The sequence below is a fragment of the Eptatretus burgeri genome, chromosome 13, assembly GCF_056783735.1.
Source record: "Eptatretus burgeri isolate ZD-2024b chromosome 13, Ebu_testis_v1, whole genome shotgun sequence".
Classification (NCBI taxonomy): domain Eukaryota; kingdom Metazoa; phylum Chordata; class Myxini; order Myxiniformes; family Myxinidae; genus Eptatretus; species Eptatretus burgeri.
This window is the reverse complement of record NC_140973.1, coordinates 27,306,682-27,331,681: the sequence shown is the minus strand read 5'-3', so window position 1 is coordinate 27,331,681 and position 25,000 is coordinate 27,306,682. Positions and strand designations below refer to the sequence as shown.

Here is a 25,000-nt window from a genome sequence, read left to right as displayed (position 1 = left end):
ATATATATATATATATACATACATATATATGAAAGACCCACCCACATCTCTCACCTGTGAATGTCAGGAATACCCAATCAGCTCACCTAATCAACTAAACCCAGGTGGCTAGGATTATACAAATAATTGACACCTCCCACACTCCTCCAGCTAAAGAAGCTGCATAAAGCAACCCAAGAAGGCCTCCACAAGGTAAGCGCTTTGCCATTTCAAACCCTTCCCAGAGTTCCTCCACAGCTATCAAGACGTTCACACGTTGTACACACATGAGAATCCCAATGCTGCACACCCCCTCAGCTGCCGGACCGGTTTCATCGCTTATTGGCGAATCAACAGCGACAGCGCAGACAGCAATGGATACCAATCAGGCTCCCAAGCATGTACCACGTGCAAACGTGAAAAGCAGTCTTAAATTGGAAATATTGGCTGATGGAATGGAAGGATTTTGCCAAGGTTACCGGCTATACCCACTGTGATTTCTGTTCACTGAATATTTACGCTGAATTCCCGTTTCTACCAATACATACTCCAAAAAATTTCTCATTTGAGGTGAGACATCTGGGAACCCATCAGAGATTGGTACCCTGCTAGTTATTATGATAATTACATTAGTGAATGTGGTTATTGAAAGAGTGTGCTTTGAGCCCATACATCATATTCAGCTCAAGCTTTTCCATGAGAATGTAAATGCGCTGTCACACCTTGACGATTTCGCCAGCGTATGCCGACTTATGAAAAATTTGTCTAAAACGCTGGCACACGTCGAATACTTTATGAGTAAGTTTTGTATACGTTAAGAGCACGCTGAAAAACACTGTCATATGTCGTAGTATGCTGGCTTTCATCGTTGTACTTTGCGGTTGTCCTCAAATTTTAGCATGCTTGAAATTTTACGACGTATGCCAGCATATGACTCACACGTTCCGCTACGCTGGCCATAAGTTGTAGGCACGTTATGCGATCGTTGACACACGTTGACACACGTTACTTGTAAGTTATTCATAAGTCGAAACACGTCGAGGTAATGATTAGCGTACCCGAAACTTATTTATAACCTATGAGTAACGTGTTGTAGGCACGTTACACGATGGTTGCACACACGTCGAGGCACGTTATGCGAGCGTTGACGCACGTCGAGGCACGTTACTTGTAAGTTACTCATAAGTCGAAACACGTCGAGGTAATGCTTAGCGTACCGAAAACTTATTTCTAACCTATGAGTAACGTGCTTTGAACCGATGTGTAACGTACCTCCAACGCATATTGACGTATGTAGATGTATTTGATTGACGTCTTCTGGACGACCACAGAACTTACTGAACGCGTTTCTAAATTACAGCTACCGTGTAATGGCGTATTGGCAGCGTTTAAAAAAAAACAAAAAAAAACAATAACTTCCGATATTCCGGCACGTGCCGTTACGTCACGTCCGATTGCCTCTTCAGTTGGCTCATGTCTTATTCTTAGTTCCTCCTCTGTGAATATTTTCTGTTTGAGGATATTGTCACGTCGACGTCGAAACTTAAAAGCAAATGTCCGAATATATTTTAAAATTCGTGATAGACTAAAAAAATAAAAATAAACGAATGTCACCCTCAGGGTGACCCGTATCTTGCCAAAAAAAGCGCTGCAGAAGACCACGTGTGACTTCTTTAAGGTCACACTGAGGTGAACAGAGCTGCTATTCACCAGGAGCGACTCCTTGAGGAATATCTGCCTACGAGAGATTCCGATGAGAATCGTTCTTCAGAGTAACCATGAAAAATATGCGTTTGCCTCATAACGTCACCAAATGATGTCATAATGTCTCAAGCTTGACCTATCTAGAAAGCACTCATCGAGGTGTTCAATTTGAGGTACGACACGATATAGTTCCTAAAACTTGAAAATTTGACCTTGGGGTCAAATATGTTTGACCTTAGGCGCTAACCATGAAGGTCAAGGCCAATCACCACCAAGAATTAATCAGCTGAGCGCCAGACCATGAACTATATTCCCATGAAGTTTGAAGACGATCCGATCAAAATTACTCAAAAAATAAGGGTTTCGTCGACTCCCCTGATTTGCGACAAAGTGACCTTGACCTTTGACCTTGACCTTCAAAATTTTGTGCACTGAAAGGGACCTCTATAGGCCTCTGATATGCGAAGTTACAAAAATTTCCAATGATAACTGTGCTCTGCAGAATTTTTTATACGTGATTACAGACAAACAAACAAACAAACAAACAAGCAAAAATAATAAATAAAAATAAAAAAACATACAAGCTGACTAACATATCTTGCAAAAACTTCGTTTTGGCAAGATAATAAAAAAATTTAAAAAACAACAACAACAACAACAACAACAACAACAACAACAACTTCAGATATTTCGTCACGTGCCTTCACGGAACCAAGGAGAAAAAAAGTTTCGGGTATGCTAAACATTACCTCGACGTGTTTCGACTTATGAGTAACTTACAAGGAACTTGTGTTGACGTGTGTCAACGATCGCATATCGTGCCTACAACTTATTCCCAGCGTAGAGGAACGTGTGAGCCATACGGCGAGTACGTCGTAAAATTTTCAGCATGCTTGAAATTTCACAACGTACGAGACGTACCACAAAATATGACAGCATACTTCATCGTTTTTCAGCGTGCTCTTAACGTATACACAACCAACCCATAACGTGTTCGACGTGTGCCAGCTTGGTTCCGCATATTTTTCATAAGTCGGCATACGCTGGCTAAATCGTCAAGGTGTGACTGCGATGTTGACACTTCCAATTCTTCGGCGGTTATGATTTAAATCAGCGTGCGGCAGGTTTTTAACAGGCTACGCCACGAGTTCGTCGGCGATACGTGCAGCGCGCTATGCCTAAGTTAAACTATCGTTGGGCATAGGTTGTGAACGCCCACAACAGGCTAAGCATTCGTTGGTATAAGTTATCTATAAGACAACGAAACGTTCTGTGCCTGTTACTAATATGTTATGCATACGACCAACACGTTATTATATGAATACGACCAAAACTTAAAAAAAACATCAAAATTTCAGCGTATGCCAACGTTTTACATACATGTGTATACGTTGCCACTGCTGGCTAAATCGTCAAGGTGTGACAGCGCCTTCAGCAAAGATAGTTCTCACCTCAAGCTCCTGTCGTGAGAATGTTGCCTTGAGGGGTGAAGGCTGTGTGCTTGCGATAAGCAAATGCTGCAACAGAAACCGAGGAGCTGGAGGACCTTCAGAGGAGCCATCAGAAATATCACGAGTTGACACATCGTCTGAAAAAAATAATCAGCAAAATAGTGGAAAAAGTAGACACACATCACTGGTAGCTGTCTTTTTAAGTAAATAAAAATGATATGACATCGCAAAAAGAGTCTCAGAATGTCTACAATATGCTTGAGAACATGTGAAATTACATCCTTCATGAAATAACAGCAAAATCATTAAAACACATTGCTGTTGTTGTCCTCATGCAATTTTTACAATTCTCTATCTTGCAGCTTCTTTTCTGCACATGCAATTAAACAAAACAAACTTCTGTGATCGAAATACCGTACCTTAACGTAATATTGAAGCAACACCTAAAATCTATCAAAATGTAGTGATGTTTGTTTGCAAGATGTTTGAATGCTTGGAACTTGGAACTTGTAGTTGGATTACAGGAATATATTTTCAGTTTTAGTGTGCTCACATCTCAAGAAAGTCCTTCCAAAATGAAGGTTGCAAGTGAGTGGTGAATCCAATTTGATGCACAATCACATTAAACAGTACTCCTCACAAAACAGAAAGAAAAAGAAACAAACGTTTGGTATTGTTTTTAATGAACGTTCAAACATTCAAATTATTATGCAAGAGGACGGGTACATTAATCTGTACACTTATTAACAAAAATGATGTCAGTGTAGGCAGACATTAAGCTGTCACGCAAAAAAAACATCAGGGCTATGTCAAACTAGAAGGGCACACGGTAGAACACAGACCTCCGCCACGTAATGCCTGATCCACGAGAACATATCGGGCCCAATACATTTTTGAGATATCATGCTATACAGTACTACTGTATCATTTTATGCCCCATCTCTCAATGGAGAAGAATCACTTTGAGAATCAAATAATTCTCGTATCCAGATTTGGATTAAGATCTTCACCAAAATGGAATGGTGTTTAGTTTAGCTATTTATCGGTTTAGCACTATCTCTCAATGGTGAAGAATCACTTTAGAAAGTGTAGTAGTCGGATCCGGATCTGGATCTTCACCAAAATCTATTAAGCCTTGAAAGTTGATGCAAACAATTCCTACAGGTGTCCCAACTTTTGTTGATTAGTTACAAACCCTCTGTATAAAAGCAGTGTTGGAACAGACTGTGGTGCTGCACCCTCTGAAGCATTATTTGGACAATATTGCACTGCAGGAAGTAGGAAATTGCTATCATAATGGTGAGAAAAGACAATTATCAAAGGAAGACAGACAGACCATTATAACCATTAAAAGTGTAGGTCTTTCCTTTCAAGAAATTGCAAAGCAAGCCAAGGTGTCAATGAGTACAGCTTCCTGCACCATCAAAAGGCACTTGGAAACTGGAGGAAACTCTGACAGGAGAGGTCTGGCAGACCCAAAACCACAACACCATCAGAAGACAAGTTTCTGAGAGACAACAGCTTGCGTGATAGGCGGCTCACAGGACAGCAGCTTCAAGCACAGCTTTACACTGCTCGAAGTAAGGAAGTCTCAGTTTCAACTGTGAAGAGAAGACTTCGAGCTGCAGGTTTGACAGGTCGAGTGGCAGTAAGAAAGCCATTGCTAAGATGGCAAAATAAAAAAGAGGCTTGCCTGGGCCATGAAGCACCGCCAGTGGACTACAGAAAACTGGAAGAAGGTCTTATGGACCGATGAATCAAAATTTGAAATCTTCGGTTCATCACGCAGGGTTTTTGTACGCCGTCGAGTCGGCGAAAGGATGGTCCCTCAGTGTGTGACACCAACTGTCAAACATGGAGGAGGAAGCGTGATGATCTGGGGCTCTTTTGCTGGATGCAGAGTCGGCGACTTGCACAAAGTCAATGGCACCCTGAACCAAAAGGGCTACTACAGAATTTTGCAGTGCCATTCAATACCCTCTGGTCTACGCCAAGTTGGTCAGGGGTTCATCCTACAGCAAGATAATGACCCAAAACATACCTCCAGGCTATGTCAGAACTACCTTGGAAGAAATGAACAAGACTGTAAGCTTCAAATCATGGAATAGCCAGCACAGTCTCCAGACTTAAACCCCATCGAGCTGGTTTGGGATGAACTGGACAGAAGGGTGAAAGCAAAGCAACCTACAAGTGCAACACATTTGTGGGAACTTCTGCAACAGGGTTGGGAAGAACTTTCCAAACAATATTTGATTTCCATTGTAGAAAGAATGCCACGCGTATGTTTGGCTGTTATATCTGCAAAACGTGGCTACTTTGATGAATCAAAAATTGAAATTCAATTTTGTTCAACAAAACGATTTCATGATTTCTTTTTTATCTGCACTTGTTTATTTGTTCCATGCTTTAATTTCAGAGTACAATGAAACATTAAACTGCTTAAATTTCAGTAAAAACTGGAAAAATGGGGGTGTTCTAAAAATTCAGACCGGTAGTGTATACCCACTACCAGATACCGGATGAAGACCCACCCACATCTCTCACCTGTCAAAAGCAGCACACATGGTTGCCTCATACTTGACTTTAATCGTTCCTCCACCACTCAGAGTCAAAATGGTGCTATCAACAGAATAATTTCCTCTCCTGCTCCAGTGGAGGCTGGAGTGTCCCAAGGCAGTGTGAACAGGTAAAGCCAGTTACCTCCGCCACCGAAGGTGAAGGAGGTGATGTTTTCACCCCTTTCTGTCTTTGCTACTTGCAAAATCGAAGATTTTTCAAGTATATTGGTTTGTCGATTTTGTTGTTCCTGTCTGTCTGTTTGTCACATACAGGTCACAATTTTAAACCGATCTTCACAAAACTTCACCACATGGTAGAGTTTATCATAATTAAGAAGCTAATTGTTTTTGAGGTCAAAAGGTCAAAAGGTCAACAGAGGCCAAAGGTCAACAACTTATGTGAGATTTCTAAAATCCTCAATTTTCATCTGATTAACTTGAAATTTGAAGAGGATTTATATTTCAGATCACTGAATTCAACTAGCCAATTATTTTTGAGGTCAACATTAAACAAAACGTCAACATAGACCAAAGGTCAACAACTAAGGTGGTATTTCTAAATTCCTTAATTTTCATCCGATTGTCTTGAAATTTGAAGATGATATGTATTTCAAGTCACTAAATTCAACCACCAATTATTTTGGAGGTCCACATTGGCCAAAAGGTCAACATGGGCCAAATTTCTAAAATTGTCAATTTTCATCTGATTCACTTGAAATTTGAAGAGGAGTTGCATATTTGATCAATTAATTCAGCAAGCCAATTATGTTTGAGGTCAAATTTGTTTTATTGATTGTGCAGGTATCATGCTCTGCATGGCATCGACTTCTTGTTTGTTTGTCTGTCTGTTTGTGTGCAGGATATCTCAAAAAGTAGTGGACGGATTCAGGCGAAATTTGGTGGATACATTGGGTGTGTGCAGGGACGAATTGATTCGATTTTGGTGAAGGAAGATCTGAATCTGGATCTGGATATGAAAATTATTCAATTATCAAAGTGATTGTTCACCATTGAGAGATAGGGCCAAAAACGATATATAGCATGAAATTTCAAAAATGTATTGGGCCCGATATGTTCTCGTGGATCAGGCAGTGTGTAGCGGAGGTATGCGCTCTACCAAGTGCCCTCCTAGTTCATCATATTGTCGTACAAAAACGACCTCTCCGTTGCCGTGGAAGCCTACTCTGCCTCTTCGCAGATTACTCCACAACATCTCGTACAATCAATCCCACAGACAGGCAGGCCACAGCTCCAGAACTAGCTGGTGATTTTAAATTGATTAAATGCTGATCTGACAAATAGAAAGGGTCTTTCAACAATTCAAAATTTCTCAGTCTCATCCTGTCCTCAGCAAGGATCATCAAATAAACCCACCAATCCATTTCAACAGTCAGTGAATGGAAGAAGTGCGGTCTCTCAAAATTATCCCAAGCTGCACTATCAACCACAAGCACATAATCGGATGACACAAAGATAGTATAGCCTCTCAAGCCAGCTGCAGACTGGGAATTCTCTGTTGCTCCAAGTAAGTCCTTGGAAAATCAGAACTACTCGATCTAAAATGCCTTTGGAAATAAGTCAATGAATTACTGCTCTTCCCTAATGCCCTGCATCCCCCACTTTACCAATTTTCTCTGCTATATTCCATGAAATATAAAGCACTCCACATTATTGGCATCTTCCATGATGAGGCAAAAACACTTGTCAGGCCTGCAGCGGTCATCTCAGGGAGGTCGGTACCGACCTCATAAAATCCAGGATGCACTCTTCCAGTAATCTCAATGCACTCTTCCAGTAACGCCCATCCTGGTTAAACTCCCAAAATCCAGGTTTACTGTCCTCTTCCAATCTTTTGTTCCTCTTTTATCCCATTTGTGGAACTGCCTTTCTTTTGTGGAAAAAATGGACCATCCAGAGTTTCAACTCAGCACTATACTACCATCGCATCATGTGACATCCAACATCCCTAGCTGCTACGTCTTCTACCCCCATTAACCCTACCCTCACCCAATAATCTTGCAGGTTGCTGTGTTTCTTACCGTCCTCAATCACCCCTTTTCCTCTTTGTTCATAACTTTGCTTGCAGTGTCCAAATATGACTGCACTGAACCACTGTCAATTGTGTTGCCTTCCTCTCTGACACCTGGCTCTTCCTTGAGCCCCATTCTTGAATGGAAAAAAAAACATGTCCATGGTAGAATAGCCAGGGAAGAAGTTAAAATGATGATTTGAAAGTTGGAAACTATGTAATGCATTATGGCTACATGAATGATAGATTCCATCATTGTTTGTGATGGGGAGAAGGCTGAGTAGTTCACTTTGAATTGCAATAGGCTGGTGACCCTCCATGTGAATATGGATGGTTTGGAAATTTTGAGGATCAAAGCAGGAAACCATCAGAGAAAGACTGGGAGAGAAGTGCAGAAAGAGAGCTATGGCCGAAGCAATGCACTCCTTGAGAATCGAAGTGCCATTACCATCAGGATCAGTTGGAGAGAAAGAGTCAAGATGGACAAAAAATTTCTCAACCTGAGCAATATGTTATGGGCGAAAGGGTGGGAAGGGCAAGGGGGGATTGAGGACATTAGCCTTTTCATTAAAGACTGAATCTTAATGAATTTAACCCAAATATGCAAATTAACTCAAATTATCACAAAAACATTTCTGAGTTCAGTAAACATTACGTTTCCACTTCATAGATTTAAAATAATGAATTTGATATACTCTCAAAACAAAACTCTCCTCCTCCTCCTCTTCCCTTTATAAGGGGTGAGGTCTGATGGCACCAAGCTTCTGTCCTGCCTTGACGACGATACTCCTCCACCTCTCTCTGTCCTCAGCCAACTATCTCGCCTCTCCAACCACCCCTACCTTATGAATATCCCTCGTCACACAATCCTTCCATCTCAAACGCAGTCTCCCTCTTTTCCTCCTACCTCGTTCCCTAAACCTATCTGCTCTCTTTGCCATTCTCTCTTCCCCCATCTGCACCAAGTGTCCAGCCCAACTTAGCCGGCATTTCACCAATCACCCCATCAAATACACATTAAATAAAAATACCACAACTGAACATTAAATTATATTCAAAACAAGAAAATAAAGATACCAAAATAGAAGTATATATTATTGCAGTTATGGCCCCTTTGGGTTTAACATTCATGAGTATAACATCAATTATTTCTTAAGTACCTGTTTAGTTTAGCATTTCGTACTGCATGTGAATCGATATGCGTTAAATATGTAATAGATAGCATCTACCTCACCAATTGTTAATTTTCTGGACCCATATTCTTATTCCGTTGTGTTTCTTTCCCCGCTTCGTCTCCCCAAACACTCAGACTTTTCACGGCCCGAGCGAGGAGCAAACCACTTGGAAACGGTTCCACCAGCGTAAGGTTTGTTTTGGGGAAAACATGGGATTGCAACATGTACACATAAACATGATTTGGTCGAAGACTCATCCTGCTCGCTCAGGCCAGTTTCATATGATAGCTCTGGGGGAATCTGTTTGAGATCGAGATTGGTGATTACATAAGATCTGTCACCTGACTGCCTAACAGCAAGGTACTTATTCGTGCCAAGGACCTCAATCTGCACGGTAACATGGCCCGGGACGCGGGATCCGACAGGAGGTCTTTCAGATGAGGGACTACCGTTATCACCATGCGACTTACTGAGTTTGGACCAAAGTTATCCAGACTGACAGGGGACCGGAAAAATACATTAACAGCCATGCAGAAAAAAAAAAAAACACTTCGCACCAGCCAATGCCTCCTACAGAACCTCAAAGGTTGTGTCACTTTCATCCACATGCATACACTTAATGAACACCCACCTTCTGGTCTCTCACGCCGCAATTAAACCACCGTTTGTCACAATAAAAATCAATAAACAGGAAGCAGCTCATCACAAGCAAACAACAACAACCACGACAATGATAACAAAGACAATCACAAGCACAAACAGAAATACATATTTTGGAGGGTTTATTTCTGAAAGAATAAAAGGAAAGCACTGGTGTGCTGGGCCGCATTTACATATTTTATACACAATTATGATGTAATGTGTATGATTACACACACCCAACCCTTATTATGAGAATATGGAGAAGACTAATTAATAATTGGGTCAAAATGTCAAAGGTCAAAGTTACAGTAAGTACAAATAGGCCTTACTAGCCCACCCGCCACATAGTGCAAGATGGCATGGTTTTGTGATCACTTGCGTGTTTCTTTATTAGCCATTTGATCTTTTGTCATCAAATTTTCAACAAACCTGTATTATGAGAAGATGGAGAACATAAATTAATAAATTTTACATTTTATTTTTTAACTGCTATTTTCATCAAGTTAAGTTTGAGTTCAAAGCGGATGTGGATGAGCTTTGCATTTTGAGATGCTTTCTGGTTGTCAGTTCTTCAAAGATGTTGACAAAAAATAATAATAATCCTGAAACTCTAAAAATATGCCTAATCCCCTCACCATCTCCAGCTGTGACGTGCTGAAAGCCAGGACAAGCAGGCAGTGAAAGTGAAAGAACACGTCGTAACCGTTCCTGATGCGTGAGAAGTGAACGCACTGCCTTTACCAAAAACAACCTCAGCTGATGACACGTCAGCAGTGATACGTGGAGCTCATCTGGATCAGGAGGAACAGAAGATAAGCATTTGTAAAATACTCACACAACATTTCGATTTACTACATTACATGAACATCAATGCCATAATTTATAGCTGTCTTGGTTATACATGTAACTCCTGAACGACTCTTCAAACCACAACCACATATCGCTGGGTACGTCTTGAGACAAGGGAGAGTTTTCCTCAGCTCCAACGATTCCATGTTTGCCCAGTGCTCTTAAATGGAGTGAATGACTTCTGAGGCCAAAAACAATGAAGTGACCATTACAAAAAACTATGAAGCACCTGGGTCAGTTTTATGTTGCAGAGTTAGCCTTTTATTGTACGCCTCAAAGAGAAAAGGCCAAATTTCCGCCAAATGACCTTGTACATGACAACTCAGTTTATTGGGGAGATACAAATATCCACGTGATTGTCCGTGACAGGTTAAACAATGCTAGTGTTAAGGTATGGGTGGGTCTATTGGCCAATGGGACAGTTGGACCCTCCGTTTTCAACAAGACTAATGTCATCAAGAATTGCATCTCAATTTTCTGCAGATATTGGTGGTTCCAAGCCCAGGTAACACATATGAACAAACCCCATGTTCTGGCTGCAGATGGGGCACCTCCCAAATATCACCATAATGTGTGAAGTCACGTGGATAAGGTGTTCCCACAATTTTGCATCAGCAGATGATAGGAAGCCATTGAGTGGCCACCAAAAATCACTCGACCTTTCTCCATGGACTCCCTCTCATATAACTACGTGAAATATGGAGTATATAAATGTGAACACTGTGATTTGAGATGACTTCCATTCTCAAATAACACAATTTAGTTCCATTAAAAACACCTTTGTTCTAATATTTGCAGCAAAGTTGAAATCATACATTTGCACCTATGTCAATCATGTCATTTCAATTTTACTACACACAAAATGAACATTTCACAAAATTACAATGTATTTTTAGTCAAAAAACAAACATTTCAGTGTGTGTGTGTGTGTGTGTGTGTGTGTGTGTGTGTGTGTGTGTGTGTGTGTGTGTGTGTGTGTGTGTGTGTGTGTGTGTGTGTGTGTGTGTGTGTGTGTGTGTGTGTGTGTGTGTGTGTGTGTGTGTGTGTGTGTGTGTGTGTGTGTGTGTGTGTGTGTCATTGGCTGTTATCTCCATATGCGGGTTTCAGAAGGTGGAACGGAGTCCTCCCAGGTCTCGAAGTATCCACCTCCATTTTGATAAGGAATCACGATTCATGGTCCAAGGTGTGAGGTTTTATTGTTCTCAAAGTTTTGTTCTGAGGACTCTTTTTAGTATTGTCACTGAGCCCGATAGAGCATCCAACTGCAGTTCATTTGTAGTATCATTCCCAGGGCTGTGTTTTTTTTTTAAAGATCTCAGTGTGGTTGTTCTTTATCATTCACGTTGTTCCAATTTTCAATCGAACAATTTTGGCGCTCAGCTTCCAAGCTCTTTTGACTATATTTTTGAGATCTAAGTATTTGGTCATTTTCTCGACTTCTGCATTGTTTAGGTCAACATCGCTGGGTACTGACACCTCATCTAACAATGCCATCTTTTCTTTTTTGTATCAAAGTACTATTTCCAGTTGTAATGCTTTGTTTTCTATATTCACACAATTGATTGGATCATCAGATCTTACATGAGCATTACGTCCTTGTTTTCAATGATTGCTTTTGGTTCATGTTTCTATGAGTTTTCTGGAACTCGGATATTGAATTTTTTGCAGATGTGCCAGTGGATGACTCCACATACTCTGTTGTGCCTTTGTGTGTACAGCTACTCTGACGAGTATTTTTGCTTCCCAATAGGAGGCTGGAGAGGGTAAATGCAAGCATTATATTCCGAAAGCTGTTGTTTGATCAGCGTATATCAACAGTGGTATCAACATATGTATGCCTGGTGTTGGCTTAATGGTTAGGGTGATGGGGTTGGGATCCTTGGGTCCTGAGTTCAAATCCTGCTCTGCTGTTGAATTAATACCAGGTGGGGTTGACTCTGCCTGTCATCCTTCCGAGGTTGGCAAAATGAGTGCCAGCTTGCTGGTATACTGTGTCAGAGTGGCGACCCATCCAGGATTGTGACCAATAGCCAAGTAGAAGGAAAGAATACGCTTAAGCAGCACCAACGCTCTGCACAGAGTATGGTCTCAATAGATGGATCAACATATGCCCCCAGATAGGATTAAGTGAGGAGGAGAAGGATGAGTTTTGGGACACATAACACTTGTGCATGGTGTTTCAGGGATAAGCAAGAGAGAAGTTGTGATGGGTGGGGATTTGAATGGACATGTTGGAGAGTTGGCAGAAGGACATGAGGGTGTGCACGGTGGGTCATATTTCAGAGAAAGAAACACTGGAGGTGTAAGAATATGTGAGTTTGGGGACGCTTTAGATATGGTCATCTGCAACACAATGTTTAAAAAGAGGCCGAGCAGACTGATCATTTATGAGTCAGGAAGTATAAAGAGGCAGATAAACTACTTTCTAGTTTGGAGATTAGATAGGAAGTTGGTTAAGAATGTGAAAACAAGGGGTGGAGAAAAATGTGACTTACAACAAAGGTTGCTATTGTGTGATGCAACGTTAAGTTGGAGCAGGGAAAAGAGGAAACCTTATGCCACAAGGAGAAGAGGATGGAAACTAAGAGATCAGAATGTAAAGGAACATTTATATGGAGAACTTCTGGAAATGAATCTTAGGAACCCAATGGTAGGAGAGAGGATGTAGAGCGTTGTTGGGACTCTTTAAAAGATGGGCTGCTGCGTGCTATAAGCTGCTGCTATGGGCTGCTGTGGCTGCTATGGGCTGCTGCGTGCTGATAAGACATGCGGCTGTTTGAAGGGCTCAGATAGACATGAGGCTATATGGTGGTGGAATAATGAGGTGGATATGGCAATTCAAGAAAACCAAAGACAGTATAGGATTTGGAAAACGGGAGGGGATAAGCAAGAATAGTTAGTGGCTAAACGTATAACAAGAAGGAAAGTTTACAAGGCTAAATAGAAGTACAGTATTCACTTTCAGATGTGATAAATAATGCAGATAGTGGAGGGGAGATATTTAGGATAGCAAAGCAAATGATCGGTCAAAATAGGTATCTCATAGGAGAACAATGTGTGAAGGATGATATGGGAAATGTAGATTAGATTACATTTGACCAGGGGAGATTAGAAATACTTGGAAGAGTTACTATGAGCAACTGCTAAATGAGAAGTTCTCTTGGAGCAGGAATATTCTGGAGGCAGTAGAGACGGTGCAGGGCCCACCACCTGAGAGAAAAAAATGAATGCGTGAAGAAAGCCATCGATGAAACGAAGAATGGTAAAGTGGCGAGCAGCACTTGTGTTGTCACAGAGATGCTGAAGGCATCTGGTGATATTGGAGTGAATTTAATCACTAAATTCAGTTATAAGGGAGACATCAATCCCAGATGACTAGTTGAAGAGTGTCATGGTGAATATTCATAAAGGGAATGGTGATGCCTCAGTTCGAAGCAACTATAGGAGTTTGAAGTTGCTGGACCATGGATGAAAGTGGGGGGGGGGGGAGAGAGAGAGGAGAGAGAGGAGAGAGAGAGAGAGAGAGAGAGAGAGAGAGAGAGAGAGAGAGAGAGAGAGAGAGCGAGGAGAGAGAGAGAGAGAGAGAGAGAGAGAGAGAGAGAGAGAGAGAGAGAGAGAGAGAGAGAGAGAGAGAGAGAGAGAGAGAGAGAGGAGAGAGAGAGAGGAGAGAGAGAGAGAGAGAGAGAGAGAGAGAGAGAGAGAGAGAGAGAGAGAGAGAGAGAGAGAGAGAGAGAGAGAGAGAGAGAGAGAGAGAGAGAGAGAGAGAGAGAGAGAGAGAGAGAGAGAGAGAGAGAGAGAGAGAGAGAGAGAGAGAGAGAGAGAGAGAGAGAGAGAGAGAGAGAGAGAGAGAGAGAGAGAGAGAGAGAGAGAGAGAGAGAGAGAGAGAGAGAGAGAGAGAGAGAGAGAGAGAGAGAGAGAGAGAGAGAGAGAGAGAGAGAGAGAGAGAGAGAGAGAGAGAGAGAGAGAGAGAGAGAGAGAGAGAGAGAGAGAGAGAGAGAGAGAGAGAGAGAGAGAGAGAGAGAGAGAGAGAGAGAGAGAGAGAGAGAGAGAGAGAGAGAGAGAGAGAGAGAGAGAGAGAGAGAGAGAGAGAGAGAGAGAGAGAGAGAGAGAGAGAGAGAGAGAGAGAGAGAGAGAGAGAGAGAGAGAGAGAGAGAGAGAGAGAGAGAGAGAGAGAGAGGAGAGAGAGAGAGAGAGAGAGAGAGAGAGAGAGAGAGAGAGAGAGAGAGAGAGAGAGAGAGAGAGAGAGGAGAGAGAGAGAGAGAGAGAGAGAGAGAGAGAGAGAGAGAGAGAGAGAGAGAGAGAGAGAGAGAGAGAGAGAGAGAGGAGAGAGAGGGAGAGAGAGGAGAGAGAGAGGGAGAGAGAGGGAGAGAGAGAGAGAGAGGGAGAGAGAGAGAGAGAGAGGAGAGAGAGGAGAGAGAGGAGAGAGAGAGGAGAGAGAGGAGAGAGAGAGAGAGAGAGAGAGAGAGAGAGAGAGAGGAGAGAGAGAGAGAGGGAGAGAGAGGAGAGAAAGAGAGAGAGAGAGAGAGGAGAGAGAGAAAAGAGGAGAGAGAGGAGAGAGAGAGAGAGAGGAGAGAAAGAGAGAGAGAGGAGAGAGAGAGAGGAGAGAGAGAGGGAGAGAGAGGAGAGAGAGAGAGAGGAGAGAGAGAGAGAGAGGGAGAGAGAGAGAGAGAGAGAGAGAGGAGAGAGAGAGGGAGAGAGAGAGAGAGGAGAGAGAGGAGAGAGGGAGAGAGAGAGAGAGAGGGGAGAGAGGGGAGAGGGGAGAGAGAGGAGAGAGAGGGAGAGAGGGGAGAGAGAGAGAGAGAGAGAGAGAGAGAGAGGGAGAGAGAGAGAGAGAGAGAGGGAGAGAGGGAGAGAGGGAGAGAGGGAGAGAGAGAGAGAGAGAGAGAGAGAGAGAGAGAGAGAGAGAGAGAGAGAGAGAGAGAGAGAGAGAGAGAGAGAGAGAGAGAGAGAGAGAGAGAGAGAGAGAGAGAGAGGGAGAGAGAGAGGGGAGAGAGAGGAGAGAGAGCAGAGAGAGAGGGGAGAGAGAAGAGAGGGGAGAGGGGAGAGAGAGGAGAGAGATAAATTGATGACAGAGTGTTTATATACATGAAATGCAATTTGGTTTCATGCCAGGAAGGGGAATGATAGAGGCAATTTTTATAGTTAGGCAATTCCAGGAAAAAATATCTGGGGAAGAAGAGAAAACTGTACTTTATATTTGTGGATTTGGAGAAGGTGCTTGATAGCGTGCCTCGGGAAGTGGTGCAATGGCCCATGAGAAAGTTACGAGTGGAGGATTTTTTAGTTGGGGTAGTTATGGCGATGCATGATGGCCCAGAAACCTCTGTGAGGGTAAACGGATTGCAGAGTGAAGATTTTGAAGTGAATATGGGTGTTCATCAGGGGTCTGTCTTGAGCCCAATCCTGCTCATTTTGGTTCTTGAGGTTATATCACAGGAATTTAGAGGAGGCTTACCTTGGGAACTCCTGTATACTGATGACCTAGTGTTGATAGCCGACAGTGTGGAAGAGGTAATGGGTAAGTATACAGTATGGAAGGAGGGTATGGAGGCAAGAGGACTGAAAGTGAATACAGGGAAAACGAAAGTACTGCTTATTGGTGTGGGAGAAGGAAGTGTGCAAAAAAGAAGGAGGTGGCCCTGTGATGTCTGGAGAAAAGGTGTAAGTAGCAATTCAATATTGTGTAAATACTGAAACTGCTGGGTGCACAGGAGATGTAGTGACACCAGGGGTAGACTGCACGTGGTTCCTGGCTTCAAATGTGCTGTTTGCACAGGTAAACAAGTGGCTCCAGTTAGAGCAGAAAGGTTAGTTTTTGGGGATATATCTGGAATGTGTAGATAAATTCAAGAAGTGGCTGGAGAAAGTTTAGGGAGTTGTTACCCCTATTGACAACAAAAGGGAATGCTCTCTAATTTAAGGGAAAACTGCATGCAACTTGCATTAGAAGCGTGATGTTGTATGGCAGTGAAACATGGGTGATCAAAAAGAAGGATGAATGGAGGTGTGAACGAAATGAAATGAGAATGGTGAGATGGATGTGTAATGTGACATTGAAGGATAGGAAACCAAATGTGGAATTAAGAGAGAGGTTAGGTATAGAAAGCATTGGTGAGGTTACATGTAGGGGTAGGTTGAGATGGTTCGGACATGTGGAAAGGATGGGGGTGGGCAGGTGTGTGAAGAGGTGTATAAATATTAATGTGAATGGAAGGAGAGCAAGAGGCTGTCCGAGGAAAACATAGGATGTGTCGCTGAGAGATCTTCGAGTTAAAGGCCGAACAAGAGGGCTCGCAAGGGATAGTGCAGCCTGGAAAGTAGCCATTATAGTGGGGCAGCATAGCTAACCTAATGTGCATTTAGTGATAAAAGCACCAAATTTGGCACACTTGTAGAAAGACATATTATGAAGCGATTTGGATATTTGGCCACCACAGATTTAGCCTCTGAGGGCCATGGCAGCCATTTTACAAAATGGCGGCAAGGTGACATTAAAATGGCTAGGGCTTCTACATTTGTGGAACGATTTCATCGTTTATGGGGTCTATGGATGCTCCTCACCGAGTACTACAAACGTATGGGAGCAGATTTTCGAAATTCGAAATTGTGAAAGGGGGGATGGGGGTGGGGGGGAAAACCTTTTTTTGGGAAATAATTAAAATTTTGTATAATATGCTCGTATAGTCGTAACATGGACTCTAATATATTTATTTGTCATTGCAGGTTGGTGATGATGGTCATCGCTTAATAGCAGCCATGTCCAAGAGCTTCAAGTTGGTCGACCCAGAGCGACCTGTCTCAACGTCGTCACATCCACCAACAACGAACTGGAACCTGTGTATCATCTATCAATACGACACGAAAGAGACACCGACTCGTCCCTCACAGTCCAAGCGAACAGATGTCGGGAGCGGCTACAGTTCCCTGGCCGAAAATCTGATCAGATTCAATGAACGAAAGGAGCTTCCACGTACGCTTCAGTTACGCCGGCTTGATGAAGGTCACGGAATTGAAGCAGCTATGGTTGCGAACAGTGCTGGTTATCACGAAACCTGTCGACTGAAATATAACAGGACAAAAGTACAGAGAGCCGAAAAGCGAATGCGTGTAACTGCTGATGACAGCCATAATACTGATGCATGCAAGCGCATCGTCACTGATGGAGAAGAAGTCTGCAGCAAGCCTCCACTGTCTGAGCTGTCTTCGCTGGCCCCATGTACCCACGAGGAAGCCCACAGTGGAATGCTGCTTCATGTATCTCATGCAGCCTGCCATGGCCACAACAAAATCATGATCAGAACGGTTGACACAGATGTTGTGGTGTTGGCTGTCTTGGTTGTCCAGAATCTGCAGCCAGAAAATGAACTGTGGATTGCATTCGGAACTGGAAAAGGGTTCCGATACCTGGCAGCCCATGACATAGCAGCTTGTCTGGGGCCAGATAAAGCACAAGCACTTACGATGTTCCATTCTCTGACAGGGTGTGACACTGTGTCAAGTTTTGCAAGTCATGGGAAGAAGACTGCATGGGCAGTCTGGAATGTGTTGCCAGAGTTGACCGAAGCACTGTTGAAGTTGTCATCTGCACCAAGTGACATACCAGAAGAGGTCATGCACACCACACCATTGAGAGATTTGTCATCCTCCTGTACGACAGAACAAGTACATGCAGAGACATTGACAAGGCATGCAAGAAACTTTTCGGAAGGAAGAACAAAGTGGAGTTGATTCCTCCAACCAAGGCAGCTCTGGAAGAGCACGTTAAGAGGGCAGCCTACCAGAGAGGTCATGTATGGGGCCAGGTGTTGCTCCCTGCACCAGAGCTGCCGCCGGCAACCAGCTGGGGGTGGACCAAAAGTGAAGAGGGGCTGCATGAGCCCCACTGGACAAGATTACCACAAGCAGCTCAAACTTGCCGTGAACTGCTGTCATGTAAATGTAAGAAGGGTTGGGTGAATCGTTGCAAGTGCAAAAAGGCTGCACTTGAATGTACCGCTCTGTGCCAGTGTGAGGGGGAGTGCACCCAGAACTAGACATTTGTACTTTTAATTTTGAGTTTTTCATCATATCACTGTAACATCATGTGTCATTGAAATGTATTATGTGGAATTTTGTATTTCTTGAGTAAATTCTTTTGTATTTCTTTTGTAAGTACACCATGCATTTTACTTTTAATAATTTAATAGAAGCTTGGGGGTGGGTGGATGTTTGGTCATTTTTAGATCATATTTTAGTCAGTTGTTGTTGATGATAAATTTCCAGGAATGTTTATTCTTACACCCTTTTTCATTGTCATTTATTTTACGCTTGTTATGTAATTATGTCACCCGCAGGGCTATAGGTTGGACTATAGGTTAGGGTTAGGTTAGGTTAGCTAGCTTAGTCCAACCGATAGTTGGGGGAGTAGCGCCCCCCCCCACCGGGCAGCTTAGCTATAGTTAGGCCTTCCTGCTGCCATGTGGGGGGCCAACCAGTTGGGTGACCCTTTACGTGGTGGCGCAGACTTTCTTAAAAAAAAAAAACATAAATGTAGTAGGGCCCAGAGCGATTTTTCTATTTTTCTCCCCCCCCTTCCCCCCCTTAAAAAAACGCGAAAATCGTTAACTGCTGTTTTGTAGAGCCTCATTAGTCGCATATATAGGCACAGTGAAAGATGTCACCGAAGTATAAACGTAGAAGCCACAGTGATTTGAAAAATTTCCCAAAAAAAGGATTTTCCCCCCTTCAAAATTTCGAATTTCAAAAATCTGCTCCCATACGTTTGTAGTACTCGGTGAGGCGCATCCATAGACCCCATAAACGATGAAATCGTTCCACAAATGTAGAAGCCCTAGCCATTTTAATTCCTCTGGAAGCCATTTTAATGTCACCTGGCCGCCATTTTATAAAATGGCTGCCACGGCCCTCAGAGGCTAAATCTGTGGTGGCCAAATATCCAAATCGCTTCATAATACGTCTTTCTACAAGTGTGCCAAATTTAGTGCTTTTATCACTTAGTGCACAATTCTTTTGAATATTTGAGCTGTGCGGCACCACTATTAGGTAAAAGTAGCCATTACACATGCAAGCATGGAAACAGCCGTAAAACGGTGATGACGACGACGTCGATGACGACGGCTTACTGAGGCAATCCTGCAGTTGTCATTCTGTGCACTTGCTTGAGCTCAATCAGGCCGCTGCCTGATCATTGGCTCGGCAGGTTCATTCGCGGGATGCATCGATTTTTGTGTAAAATTTTATGGACAGTGAGGAGCTTCCTGGTTTGGACATCTTGTCTATTGATTTCCGATTGTGGCTAGTTTATTATTCTATAGCTGTATTGGAACACTGGTACCGATCGTTTGTTCATGGCTTTGATTTTATTTCTCGGGGTGAGATGTTTTCACGATCAACTTCGTTCTATTACGGTATTCTTTGGCAATCGTTTTGCTCATTTTTTGGTGAAATATTTGGTTGCAGTCTTCTACTCTGAAGTATTTGTATGACGTCCCGTTGTCCAGCTCCTGAATTGTTGTATTTAGGTAGATTTTTATGTTGTCCATTTTTGTTGGCTTGTACCTTTAACGAATGTGCATTTGTCACACTTATCAAGGCTAAATTCCATTTGAATGTCATCAGAGTACTGTTTCACTAATTTGAGTTGCTCTGCCAATTTGTCATCGTTCGGTGCAAAGGGTTTTAAAACATCCATATACAGTAGATGTGTCACCTTTCCTGTATCTTTGGACGCTCTCTTATTGGATGTTTGTGTATATCCATGTCCTTGCTCATTAACGAGATTGTTCCGTGGGTCCAGAGCCAAGCAAAATAGGAGGAGCGAAAGGCTGTCATCCTGGAAGATCCCATGTAATGTCGTCACTCCTGGTATTTCGATCTTTCCTTCTGAGTAATGCAATATCAATGTGGTGTTCCAAAGCTCCATTGCTTTCTGAATAACTTTGATTATTTTGAGATTGATATTGTGTGCCTGCATACATTTTATCATCCATAAATGTGGGACACTATCAAAAGCTTTTTTGTAATCTATTCATGCTGTGGATAATTTGGTTCTAATTTTTCAGCTTTTGAGTATGGGCTTGTTTAGTAGTCGCTGGTCTATTGTTCCAGAGCATCCTCTCGTACATCCCTTCTGTTCTGCCTCCAGGCCTCCTTGTTGTATTCGGTGGTGGAAAATCGTTTTTGTGATGATTCCTGTTGAAAGCTTGTATGTTGTTGGTAGACAGGTTATTGGCTGGTATTTGTGAGGTAATTGGGTTTCTTCAGACTTCCCATAATTTTGTCACTTGGAATGAGGAAGGTGTTACCTTCTGTGAGCCACTCATCCATTACTTCCTACCCTTCGATATGTTTGTTGAATGCTCGTGCGTAGTGATTGTGTTGAGCATTTAGTTGCTTTCACCAGAAGTTTGGAATTCCATCTGGGCCAGGGCTTTTAAAGTTTGGCATTTTCGTGAGTTGTTTTTAAAAGAACTCTATTCATCAAATGTCACTGGGGAACTTCCTTTCAGTGTTGCTTCTTCTTTTCCAAGTTTTGGATCCAATCTGCCTCTTTGTTGTGTGTATGTGTGCGTGCACGTGCACACATACATTCAGTGCAAGTCAGAAAGGTGATCAATCGATTCTGCATCCAATTTGCATGGGATGAACAAAAATGGGTTTTTCTTTTGAAGGTCTTGTTTCTTTTTCGAGCAGTGACAATTTGAGAAACAGTGATAAACAAAATAAACTATTTATAACAATTACCTGCTGGCCCAAAGTGGGCCTTTGAAAGTCTCTGCTGCTGCTCCCCTGCCAGGCTCACAAGTTGGCCTAATGCACTTAGCAAGGGCTCCGACATAGGTAAAGCAGCCAGGTCAAATGCCACCTCTGAAATCTTCAAAAGTAAGTACACAGAGATAAAGTCAGCTTACCGTGGAGTATTTCAAATGACCAATTCAAATAACATTTTAAAGTTATTCCCATTCACATTTTCTCACACTTGACAGTTATGAAATAACCTGCATCATCAGTTTCCATGAAATGTTCTTCACTGCAAAATGACCAATCTGCATCCAACCAAATTCAATATGGTTTGCTTACCTAATCGTTCATTGATCAATGCAAACCAGTAGTCAGCTCATTTACTAAACATTTGCAAAAACAGATCACATGCCCTGAAAAAAAAGAGAGATATAATCTGGCAATTACTGAGGGGTAATGTGTGTGTGTGTGTGTGTGTGTGTGTGTATGCGCACGCACGCACGCGTGCTGGTTGGGGGGGGGGGAGAATTAGGGTTAGTCTACGCTGCCTCCGCTACTATTTTGTTGCCTTGGGAGCCAATACATCACCCAAAGGGACAGAGTGATACAAACACAAATACGCCATTCGACTGAGGGAAATGTAATTTACCAAAGTGAAAGCCACAGGTCACCGGGGGGGGGGGGCGGGGGGGGAAGGGGTGGCATGCACCGCAGTTTGGGACAGAATTCATGCAGTAGAGTAGTGGTAGGGATTGGTAGCCTAGTAGTTTTGGCCATGCCTAAGATCTTAACTGCAACAACATATTGTTGGTTCAAGACCCATCGTGCACAAGAGCCGAAAGCACAAGAGTTACAGGCTTGGTGAGAAGTTCATCCTGAACAGGACCCCGCACGAGCTACTTTGACCCCACTAAACACTGGAGAGCAGAGTAGATGGTCCCCGGCAGCCATCAACACACCAGGGAAGTGCCTTTATTTTATCTGTTATTCTCACACTGGTAACTAAGTTACATATATATTTGCATCCTGCCTTTCAAAACCATTCTCTCTGCTTGTACTCAGATCCATGGCCAAAGCTGGGCGAATGTGGGAAGAGGGGGAGAAGTAGGGTAATGGGAGCAGTCATTTTACTGTTTATAAGTATGTGTTGTTTATGGTCCCATGTTAAAATTGCCTTTGTTCTTTGCCTCCGGACTGTAATAATTTATTAAATCGAAATGCGCTTTTAATGCCATTTTCATCAGTATAATTAATTGCTTCACATCAGTGCCAGGAGTTGCCACCTTGGTCTCTCATGCTTGGAGTGGAAAGTCATAAGGTAGCAATTCGCAGTTTAGTTCAATACTTAGTTCACAAGTGGCGATATTGATGCATTATATAAATTAACTCTTTAAACCCAAAGCTGTATACTGTGAAGTAGCACAGTGTGTGTACTTTGTTAAGGAAAGATAAACACTTTCTGAGGCATACAATAAAAGGCCAACTCTGCAACATAAATATTCATCGCAATTTCCCCAAAATATCCCTCCTCCTCCAAAACTTGCCCAATCCCCTTCACAAAAAGACATGAGGCCAGATTAATTTGGAACGTCCTCATTTTAAATAGAGGGGGTGGGAAGGCTCCTAGACAAGTGATTAAAGGTAAGTAGCACTCACCAAACACAGGTGAGTCTACATGGTAACAGGATTAAACTGACAAATATAAATCTGTCACAAACAAATACTATTGCCTTCAACATCCGGCTCTGGTTATAAGAAGATTGTGAAGTGGATCCTCCCAATCCAAAACTTTATGTAATTTTTCCAGCCGTGAGGATGTGGTTTTGTGAGCATGCCAAATTTAGGTTGTACTATAGGCTGTCCACAGTTGCCAGGGACAGTATCACCACCACTTATCCCTGAGGAGCCTTTAGCAGAATGTTGGTTCTGTTGCAAGCTCTTGGGGCAGGAGGCCGGATGGGGAGTTTGCGGGTTTTGTCTGCCTTGGGGGTTGCATTCCTGGTTCTGCATTACCTAAAAGAGGGTACCCTTGGAGTCTGCGTTTCCACAGGCTTGCCGGCAGAAAACCAGAGATCCAAACCCGGGTGTAGCACCCTGGGAGGCTGCATCCTCATCTGTTGCTTAATCTCAGGTCCCCTTCTCTACCAGTTCATGACTGGAGCCACACCGAGCAAGGGATTCCGTGAGGCCATTCCGAAGCAACTCGTTTGCACTGATGGTGCCTTTAAATGCAGTCGTAGTCGCGATTTAAAGGTCCTAAAAGTACACTGTTGGGTACTTTTAGAACCTTTAAACTTTACGATGACCTACTTATCGGAAGGAATGCCAGTTTATTTGCTGGAAATGAATGCCAGTGTTGTTGTAACAACATAAAAGCATTGTGGGAAATTTAAACATTGAAGCAAGAAAAAAAAAAAGAAGAAAGATGCAGTTGAGGAAACAATTGGGAACAACGTATTCTTGCTAAGAGATGAAATAAAGACCAACCAAGAACTGCATATATGTATGCACTTACAGGCTGCAGCTGAGCCAGGGGACAGACACGGCCCTGGCGCGAATCAAGGAAGAGGACAGTGATTCGACCACGTGGAGTGATGCGCATAACTGTGCCTTGTCCATACTCCTCACGCAACACCTGCCCTCCAAGGCGCAGACGTTCATCGACACCACCCATGACTGCAAGCACTGCCATGATGGCACTTGCTTCACCTTGTACTTCGCCCTCACTTGAGAAACCCTCTCTGCGAGTGGCATCTCCCTCCACCTGCATCAGTAAATTCAAAGAGGTAACCTAACTAAATCTTATGTTATGAAAACATCTCAATGATAACAGTTTCAAACTAAAATGGCACTCTTCGATCGATATGCCTCTGCCCACATTATTACATCATCATACATACTTGTACCACATTTGATTTAAATCCATTCAGCTGCTCTCAAGTATCACATTTTTACCTGACATGACCTCTGACCTTTGACCTCTTGATGGAGACATCGAATCAGGTCATTTTGCATCATAATATACACTTGCAGTACACCAAGTTTGGTTAAAATCCCATCACTGGTTCACAAGTTAACGTGGTAACATAATTTTTACCGAAAGGGATCTCTGACATTAGACCTCTTGATCCCATAATTGAAACAGTTCATCTTTGCATCATTATACATATTTGTACCAAGTTTGATTTCGATCCCTTCAGCCATTCTTAAGTTATTGCAGTAACGAAAAACTATCATGGATGCACAGAGGGACGGAAGTACAACCCAAAAACATAATGCCTCCGGCGAATTAATCAGCGGAGGCACAAAAATAACCTTACAAATATTCACCATAGTATCAAATGTACGATCCGCCAATATAGTGGGCAGGCGAGCAAGACATGAGGAGATGTGTTCTCCAACCAAGGTGCTCCAGTGTGGCATCACAAGCAGAATACGCAGCAGTGCAACAAGCTCTTCCGCCAACGTACTGCTCCCTGATGCTGTCAAAGAGACTTGGGGCCTGGCTCGTCTGGAACCCCGTCGTGGTGCACCATCTTCCACTGTTAGGAGCAAAAAGGTTCAACGTAAATGTTTTTGGAAAGTAGTGCTGTATATTCAAGTAAATGCAAAGCAGTGAATAAAGAGCTGTAAATGTGGGAAACCGAAAATCTGAATTTTCTCCAAATGGCAGAGAAACATTAATGAAAATGTTCAGACATAATATCAGGTAACAGAGATCCCCATGTGTCATTACCCTGAATCACTATCCAAAAGGGGAACATCTTAGTGGTCACATTGCAAGGGTGTACGTGTGCGTGTGCGTGTGCGTGTGCGTGTGTGTGTGTGTGTCGTTGATTGTTATCTTCATAATTCGGATTTCAGAAGATGGAA

General features: G+C 42.8%; 1 protein-coding gene across 2 annotated transcripts in view; it reads right to left on the bottom strand.

The window, feature by feature from the left end:
- Positions 1–25,000, bottom strand: part of HERC2 (HECT and RLD domain containing E3 ubiquitin protein ligase 2) — a 600,800-nt gene that overhangs the window by 213,359 nt on the left and 362,441 nt on the right. For both annotated transcript variants that reach the window (XM_085851823.1, XM_085851824.1), the window contains exons 41-45: positions 24,458–24,669; positions 23,643–23,891; positions 21,131–21,260; positions 10,174–10,329; positions 3,135–3,271 (exon numbers count right to left, since the gene is read on the bottom strand). In XM_085851823.1, the coding sequence (XP_085707949.1) occupies positions 3,135–3,271; positions 10,174–10,329; positions 21,131–21,260; positions 23,643–23,891; positions 24,458–24,669 (884 nt within the window). The remainder of the gene's footprint in view (positions 1–3,134; positions 3,272–10,173; positions 10,330–21,130; positions 21,261–23,642; positions 23,892–24,457; positions 24,670–25,000) is intronic.